This window comes from Peromyscus leucopus, chromosome 3, assembly GCF_004664715.2.
Source record: "Peromyscus leucopus breed LL Stock chromosome 3, UCI_PerLeu_2.1, whole genome shotgun sequence".
Classification (NCBI taxonomy): Eukaryota; Metazoa; Chordata; class Mammalia; order Rodentia; family Cricetidae; genus Peromyscus; species Peromyscus leucopus.
In genome coordinates, this window is record NC_051065.1 from 75,977,086 (window position 1) to 75,986,602 (window position 9,517).

The 9,517-nt window shown below is 39.8% G+C and overlaps 1 protein-coding gene across 4 annotated transcripts in view; it reads left to right on the top strand.

Annotated features, from left to right (window-relative positions):
• Ppm1k (protein phosphatase, Mg2+/Mn2+ dependent 1K) overlaps positions 1 to 3,183 on the top strand; it is a 64,149-nt gene extending 60,966 nt beyond the window's left edge. For all 4 annotated transcript variants that reach the window (XM_037203781.1, XM_028895241.2, XM_028895240.2 and 1 more), the window contains one exon: positions 791 to 3,183. In XM_037203781.1, the coding sequence (XP_037059676.1) occupies positions 791 to 922 (132 nt within the window). In that variant the 3' untranslated portion in view covers positions 923 to 3,183. The remainder of the gene's footprint in view (positions 1 to 790) is intronic.
• Positions 3,184 to 9,517: the final 6,334 nt, after the last annotated feature.

Below are 9,517 nucleotides of genomic sequence, written 5' to 3' on the forward strand. Positions count from 1 at the left end.
TAAGAATGGTACATTTGATACATACTTAATACATTTTAAACAAGTTTTTCTCTTATGATTTGTTTGTAAACCTTTTACATTCCTTGAAGCTGTTTACCCCAGATATCGTTTAGCCTCAGGCTGTGAGATCTTCTGATCTGTTTGCTGCTAACTGCAACCCAAGCACTTCTGAACAGTACTGACTCTAGCCCTCAGCCATTTGAACTGGTCACTTCTAAGTGATTTTCAATCCTGCTGCAGGCAATTTAGTTTATGCCCACTTAACCATTGTAGAAGGAATACTATAAACAGTTTTGTCATGACTTTGTACATACCTGTTTCTGAGATTTTAAGTTAGTATACAAAGGGGTAGGTTTTTACCAGTGTTTTCAGACAAACATGTATTTTTTAAAAAAAATTTCTCTCCAAAGCTCTTTAATTTCTTGGGCTAAATTCCTGCCAGCAGTTTTGTTGGTAAGAATTAGCATTTATTAAGGCCTTACCATGATTGGCACCATGCTAAGGGTTTCAGGTGTATCCTCTTTGGGAGCCACTCAGCGGTGTGTCTCAGTTCACTGGTGTTTCCATCACCAAGATGGCTACAGTGGAGGGCAGGAAGCAGTTGGATGGACTGTTACGCATGTGCAACTAATAACCATGTGGAACATAGATGCAGGGTGGAAACAGTCACAAACCTTGTTAGATGATTGCTTGTTCACTGTGTAGAACCAGTTGGCTTTCGAGAGATGCTCTCTGTGTGTACAGAAGTCCAGTGACTCCAGCTCTTTGCTCTCTTCTTTGGCACCTGCAGGCAATACAGTACGGCACTGAGGACAACAGTACTGCAGTGGTGGTGCCTTTTGGTGCCTGGGGAAAGTACAAGAACTCCGAGATAAACTTCTCATTCAGCAGAAGCTTTGCCTCCAGCGGACGATGGGCCTGATCGCCAGCCTGGACTCATTGTTCTTATGCAGCCATGTATCAGTGGGCATATCAAGAAACTGGTAATACCCAAAAGGACACCTGCACCCGTGTGTCCTTGTGACCTGATAGATCCCAATGCAGTGTAAGCTTACCGGCCATGTACACAGTAGTATTTTCATAAGTCCTCATCATTATGTTCAACTGTACATGCTCTGTGTAAGCATCATGACAAAGCTGTGAAGAATTTGTGGGATGCGGAGCTGAGTGGAAGAGGAAGTGGTTTTGGTACACTTGGTGAATGATAAATCTATGCATTTTGTTTTGCGATGCTAGAGATTGGATCTGGGGCTTTCTAATTCTTAAGATTACTGGGCAGATCCAGTTTCTGTTTAATGATTTTTGTTCTTAATTCAGTTAGACAGGCTTTTCTGAATTTTGATAGCTAGTCGATGTGCTATTTGCAACTGTTTCTTTTTTTCTTTCTTTGTTTAAAACAGTTCTCACTGACTGGCCTTGAACTCCTGGGTTCAAACAGTCCTCCTACTTCAGTTTCCTGGGTACCTGGGACTGCAGGATGCTCCAACTGACAAGTGTTTTGTTTCCACTTTTAATTTTTTTCAGAGCAGAACAAGCATAGGTTTATTAAAGAAAGCTCTCCCAGGAGATGCAGGAATTCCAAGGGAGGAATACCTGCAAGTGTTATTTTTTAATAAATGCACCAAGGAATGAAAATGAAAATTACTAACCGAAACCTCTCATACTCTGGACCACTTAGTAAATTTAACCCTGCAAAAGAAATTTTCCCGACAAAAGATATGGCTAAAGTGTATACATATTTGTAAATAGCTCTCTTGTGTATTTCAACTATTTTTAGCCCCTTCCCCATCCATTCCTATTTTTCTGTAGTTAAATATGCTATATAGCTCCAATTGTTCCTTAATCACCCTAGGAGAATGTATAGACTCTTCGATCAAAGCATATACAGTCAAACACTGACAGTGTTTGTGTTTGTTGACAGGGTGTGTAAGTTTGTTGTTGTGTGTTGTGTATAATATGTTTATATCATTTTTTGTGAACCTAGTAAGCAAGTTGGGTCATTTGTTAGTAAAGATAATATTGCAATGACTGATACTGTTATAGACATAGCTTGAGGTTTATGTCTCCATTTTCCTTATTGCTGAGATTTATGAGGAAGAATAAATCTTTTAAAAAGGATATTCAAACATGTCAGCTTGCTGTGTAAATTAGGAATGTAAAATTATATTCATTTTGACCTGCATATAAATTTGCTGTTAAACTGTGAATCCTTAAATGTGTGTGTTTGGAATTAACCTAAAGTTTATTTTTACAAACTGTATGCATTTGGTATATGTGGATGAGTGTATAAATATTTTGAAGTAATATAAAATTAAAGGGAACAGACTTGTGAGCCTTTATCAGTTAGCTTTAAATTATTGATGTATTTATCCTGAAGGACACTCAATAGATTGAGTGTTTTCTGTAGTAAAGTATCAGTGGTTGTTAGTAGATAATCACTGTGGATTAAAAATATATATGGGGGCCAGATGTGGTGGCCTATACCTATAATCTCAGGACTTGGGAGGAGGAGGTAAGAGAACCAGAATGGTGACTTTGAGATCAGCCTGGGCTACATAACAACTTCCAGGGAAGCCTCAGTAACAGCTTGTCTGCCCAAACAAAATATCAACCACAAATGGCTATAAGAGACATTATATTATGTGTCATGTATGTGGATAACCAAAGAACAGAAGCAGCCACATTGTGTGATAATTTGAATATAAAATTATGAGATATGAAAAGATTAGGGAATGTTAAGAATGACATGGAATTTTGAGGCAGAAACAAGAAAGAAATAATGAAATATACATGCCTTCAGGTCTGATGTGTTTTCTTCCTTTAACTTTTGTTTTTAATATGGAGTAGAAAGAAGATGTCCCAAAATAAATTTTCTCATCTTCTTCTTGGGGAATGAAAGAAAATACATTTGACTGTACCTGCCTATGCTAGTTAGAACAGGCTCAGTAAAGTATTTGAGGTCTTTTCATGGACATTAGTTGAAAGGAGGAAATATTTGCCAGGCATGTTAGCTTGTATGTGCAGTTCCAACATGTAGGAGGCTGTGGCAGAGGAATCCTGAATTCGCTATGAGCTACAAAGCAAGACCCCATCTCAGGAGACAACCAAAATCCACAGGAAAGAGTCCAGTCTGTGCTCACTGTCTGAAATGGAGAAGTACAGGAAGATTAGTGGAGCTGAGACGCTTTCTTGTTGAATCAGGTGTGGGGACAGAATTATAAAAACAACTTTTAAGAGCATGGTGAACTTGTAGACCACATGCACAGCAAAATTTTCAAGCACAAAAATGACATTTTGGTATGTAGGCTCCATTACTGGCCCTCCCCCATGCCTTTTTTTTTTTTTTTTTTATAACTTTGACACCAGGGTTGAAAGTGAACTCATGGAGTTCAGAGGCTTCGGGGTCATTGATAGATTGAGATGAATTCCAGGTTTGACAAGGAGGAATCTGTAGATCATGGCCTTGGGTTCACTTAGTCCTGTTTTATCTGGAAAAGATTTTTGGTGCTGGTGGTGAGGTTTGGGGTGTGTGTGTGTGTGTGTGTGTGTGTGTGTGTGTGTGTGTGTACATGTATGTATGTGTGTTTGTTTTTGGACAGACTCCTCTTAACCTTCTGAGTGCTGAGATTATAGGCATGTGTTCCCATGCCTAGCTTTATCTGGAAGAAATTTAAAACCCTAATCCACTGATCCTTGATCAAGGGGCTGGGCTGCATCCTTTCCTGTAGACTAGCTTAACACACATTTGTTAAGATCAAACCTGAATAAAACTACAAGTCAATATAAAAAAAAAAGAATACACGTGTCTATATTTTCTAATTCTCAATATTAAAATATAATTTAAAGACTATATTATTATAATCCTAAGTGATAAGCATACATGCATGCCCCTGTTACTGAAAATGGTACGATAGAGGAAGGAAAGGGACTGTTCTTACATACTTTGTAGCATGAATTTTGCTGGGAGTTTTGCCATGTGGGTATGGACTTGGTAAAGTGTGCAAAGAATCTTTTTGTGTTGCCACCAGTTATTTGGTGAAATGTTCTTTAAAGTATTATGATGTTTTACAATTATAAATTCATAAGTATTTCATCAATTCGGAAGTAAACGTAGCCCTGCCTGCTCTCTGTCAGCAGTTCATTGTTAGAATTCTTTGTGTCTCTTGACTGCTTCAAATCTAGGCTTGCTTTTTTTGTTTTGTTTTTTTTGTTTTTGTTTTTTGTTTTTGTTTTTCGAGACAGGGTTTCTCTGTGTAGCTTGGAGCCTGTCCTGGAACTCACTTTGTAGACCAGGCTGGCCTCAAACTCACAGAGATCCACCTGCCTCTGTCCCCCAAGTGCTGGGATTAAAGGCGTGCGCCGCCGCCACATGGCCCAGGCATTTTATTTTCCCCTAGGGTTGAAAGAACAGTTTTGCTTCTTTGTATTACATGATATGAACATTCTCATATTACAACATTTTTAAATTTTTACTTTGAAGAGGTAGTAGCATATACTCAAAAGTACAGAAATTATTTGAAGTTTGAAATTATTTAAAATTTGATTATTAGTTAATTTTTAAAGAATGGATATGGAATTAATCTCATGGTAACAAAAGAGTAAGAAAATGCTTCCAGGTGGGACCTGGGGAGTTCACATTTAGAATTAACAGCTATAGCCAAGTGTTCGTGTTTTTCTTTACTGTCTGGTTCCCCACATGCCTGTGTCTATAAAACACAGTGCCTTGAGATTTGGGCTGTTACATTACATTGAATTTCTTAGGTTTCCTTCTGAGAATGACTTAAGCAGGAATAACAAGTTGTGTTTTACAAGATGAATAAAGCAAAATGGTCCACATGTCCTCTGTGTTTGATAGCTGGAATAAGACCAGGTGGCTCTGTGGCAGCTCCCATTGGTGGTTTGATGGTTGGAATGGTCTACGGTGTCACAGAATTCTGGGCTGTGAGGACGTAATGTGTCCCACCACCAAGAATGACTGGCTTGGGGTGGGGGATTTAGCTCAGTGGTAGAGCGCTTGCCTAGCAAGTGCAAGGCCCTGGGTTCAGTCCTCAGCTCCAGAAAAAAGAAAAAACAAAAAGAATGACTGGCCTGACATTGGGTTCTAGTACAGAAGGCACACAGTGGTGTGACCTCAATGTGGTGTGACCTGAATTAACTAAATTTCTCCTGAAGTTCTCTTGTGCATATTTGTTTTGTAATTTCCAATGTCCCTTTGTAGCCACTGTTGTTTTAATTGTATGTGCTAGAGTAACTATGAGTAAACTGAGTCGCCCGTCTCAATGGTGAAACCGTCCGAATAAATAAAATACACATATTAAACGCCTCCTAAACTCCAGTTCTGTGTATTTGGCATCCATATTGTTCAGTGTCTATTTTGTCTGTGATCTGAATGATATCAAGGGAGTTAGGGTCAATAAAGACTTGGGAATTTCCTTAGTAGTTGTCTTAGTTTGGGTTTTCAAACTAAAGAGACACCATGACCATGGCAACTCATATAAAGGAAACCATTTAACTGGGGCTGACTTACAGTTTCAGAGGTTCTGTCCATTATCATCATGACAGGAAGAGTGGCGGCGTGCAGGCAGGTGTGATGCTGGAGCTGAGACAGTTTACCGGCAACAGGAAGTCATCTGACTGTCACAGTGAGGAAGCTTGAGCAAAAGAGACCTCAAAGCCCACCCCCACAGTGACACACTTCCTCCAACAAGGCCACACCACCTAATCGTGCCACTCCTTTTGGGGGCCATTTCCTTCCAAACGACCACAGTAGCCAGTTTTTAGCTATTTGCTAATTAATGTCAAGAAGATGTAGAAAAAATAGTTTTCTTTTAATTTTTATACTAGGGACTGAAGTTAGGGCTTCACAAAGTCTAGGCAAGCACCCTGCCACTAAGGCGGATCTCCAGGCCATTTCTCACTGCTTTTGATTTTGAAGCACAGTTTCATGAAATTGCCAACACAGCCTTAAATAAGTGACCCTCCTGCCTGGGCCTCCTGAATGCAGGGATCTGGGTCTCTGCCACCAGACTCAGCAAGATGTACTCTTACCTGTCCTGCCATTTCTTTTATTTCCTAATCCCTTTTGTTTCCGTCTTCCAGAACATTTTGTGGTAACTCAGAGAAAAGGCCGTGAGGGTTTCCATAGTAGTTCACCTATGGCTTTAAAACTGTGTGATAGATTTCCTGGTGAGCATTTTTATAATATAGAAATTGGAAACAGATGTTTTTCCCATTACACCGAGCTCAGCATTCTGTATTTATCACAGAAGTTCTTAAATTTCCGGTTTGAGTAAGATGTAGGCGTTAGCATGCTACAGATGCAGGAACCTCTCTAGGCTGTGTTCCTTGGAGGTCATGTGGGGAGCTTGTGGGGGGCACTTCATATATGCTCAGCAGCATTGTAATCAATATTTGTCAAAGAGCAATTCTTTCCTTTGTTTCCTTTTTAATTGTTTGGAGTCAGGGATTCATAGTCCAAGCCTTGAACTTGGGATGTAGCTGAGAATGACTTTTTCATTTCTCATCTTTCTGCCTCCACTTTCCTAGTGCTGAGATTGTAGACGTGAGTCACCACACCCAGTTTTTACATGGACTTGGGGTAGAACCCAGGGCTTCATATACACTAACCAAGCATTGAGCTACATCTTCAGTCCTTAAATGAGAAATTAATACATTGAATTCTACTTTAATTTTTTCTCGGGGGAAACAACTATGAATTTGTTGTATTTTATTTTGCTTTATTTTGTTTTGTTGTGTAGCTCAAGGTGGCCTCAAACTTGACCTTGAACTTTCTTCTGACCCTCCTGCCTCCACCTCCAAAGTACTGGGATTTATGGTGTGCACCACAGGATTGGATTAAGTATTTAAGTCCCTGTGCCAGGTTTCCTATTTTAGTGTGTACTCCCACAATGATTAGTTACACATTTGTAAGATACAAATGCATTCAAAACTTTCACTTAAATACAATCAAAACCTAAAGGAACAGTGTTACATGCATGAGATTTCTTTGTGTTGTTGTCTCTACACATATTCTTTCACAACATCACAAGAAGTCTTTCTCCTTTTAAAAATATGTAATATTATTTTAAGTGTATTGGTATTGTGTTTGCATGTATGTCTATGCACCATATGTGTGCCTGATGCCTACAGAGGCCAGAAGAGGGTGTCCGATCCTCTGGAACTGGAGTTACAGGCAGTTGTGGAGTTGTGATGCACCTTGTGGATGCTGGGAATTAAACTCAGGTCCTCTGGAAAAAGCAACCAGGGCTCTTAATCACTGGTGCATCACTCCAGTCCTTACTATATGTATGTGTTTAAAGAATTTTCTACATACATACAATACATTTTTATCTAATTTGCCCTCTATTCTTCCCCTTAACATCTCCCAACTTCATGTTTTTCTCTCTCTCTCTCTCTCTCTCTCTCTCTCTCTCTCTCTCTCTCTCTCTCTCTCAATAACCCACCAAGTCCAATCCACTGAGAGGTTACTGACCTACTAGGAGCCACACCTCCTGTGGTGATTTGAAGGAAAATGTCCCCCAAAGGGAGTGGCACTATTAGGAGGTGTGGCCTTGTTGAAGGAAGTGTGTCACTATGGAGGTGGCTTTTGAGGTTTCATCTATGCTCAAGATACCACTCAGTGTCTCAGTTAACCTCCTGTTGCCTTTGGATCAAAATGTAAGACTCTTAGCTTCAACACCATGTCTGCCTGCATTCTTCTTTGCTTCCCAACATGATGATGATGGACTAGACCTCTGAACTGTAAGTGAGCCACCATACTTAAATGCTTTCCTTTATAAGAGTTGCTATGGTCATGGTGTCTCTTCACAGCAATGGAAACCCTAACTAAGACACTCGCTGATGGAAAAACTTACTCTCCTTACCCCTAGAAGCCATTAACTGTCAACAACCGCTCACCTAGAGGTGGGACTCATGAGCCCCTCCCCGCTGCATGCCGGAGTGTTGACTGGAATGGGCTTGTGCAAGTAGCCACAGCTGCTGTGAGTTCCTAGGTATAGTCATCCTCTCAAGTCCTAAAAATAATTTTGCTCTGGTCCTCCCTGTCCTCCAGCTCCTTCAGTCTTTCTGTCTCCCCTTCCAAGACAGTCTCTGAGCCTTGGGAGAGGGTGGGGTATTCAAGTCCCATTCATACATGAATGCTTCACAGACACTTATTCTTTGCATTTTGGACAGTTGCTTCTTTTAACCACTGTCCACTGCACAAAGAAGCTTATCTGATGAAATCTGACGCATCAATGAGTATAGGAATACGGATTTAGAGAGCAGTTCATCATGTGAAGAATAAAATTTGTAGAGAAAAAAAATGTAATATCCCCCACTGAAGTGTGTTCAGAGGTCATCAGTGGGTATGTCATAAAAGAAAGAACAAAAATGTTGACTAGACATGTAAAAATATCCAGTCCTACTTAAAACCAACAGAAGCAAATATTCAGTTATATTTAATGTGTGTGTGTGTGTGTGTGTGTGTGTGTGTGTGTGTGTGTGTGTGTGTGTGTATTCTGGAGTACATGTACCACAGCATACCTGTGAATGTCATAGGACAACTTGCAGGACTCGGTGTCCCCTTCCACCATGTGGGTTTCAAGGATGGACCTCTGGTTATAAGGCTTGGCGCCAGCACACTTAGCTGCTGACTCACATCATTGGCCCACAAGAAAGCTAATTTAGAAGAGTGAGGAATCTTAAGCATTTAAAGCTGGGTAGTATACAGTTTTGGTGAGTTATCTCCATACAAGCACTCTAGTTTTGTACTATTCCAGAGTACAGTTCAGCAATAGTGTGTAGGATGTAAATATGCTTAGCAGCTGAGCAATGAGTTCAACGCCAGGAATTAATCCATGGGAAATAACCAAATTAAAGAGCAGAACATCATCCATGTACATATTACATAAGTATGAGCACAAACGTGTGTGTATGTGTGTGTGTGTGTGTGTGTGTGTGTGTGTGTGTGGTGGCATTATATATACAGTCTGATAAAAACATGAAATTATCCAAATCTTTGAAACACTGGGATTAATAAAATAATGCATTAGAACTCTCCTACACAATCAAATGAGCAAATGTTCAAAGCTAGAGAGATGTCTCAGTGCTGAAGAACTCTAGGTGCTCTTGAGTTCCCAGCGCCCACATCACAATTTCCTAAAACTCCAGTTCCAGCTGATCTGATGCGCTCTTCTGGCCTCCATGAGTAAGTACATGCATGTGGTACACATAAGCTCATGAAGACACATGGACATACAAAAATAAATCCTTTAAAAGTTATAATGTAGAATTGTATATTGCTAAGGATCTAGACCAATGATAGAATGCTTACCTAGAATGTTCAAGGCCCTGGGTCTGATCCTCACTGGGGGAAAATTGACCTTTGTATTTCTTTTTTCTTTCTTTTTTTTTTTAAAGTAAATGTATATAATCAAAGTCTAAAAAAGTGTTAAAATAAAAATATTAGTTATCTCTGGGCATTGAAAGAAAAGTAGAGAGCAGTTCATTTAGCAAA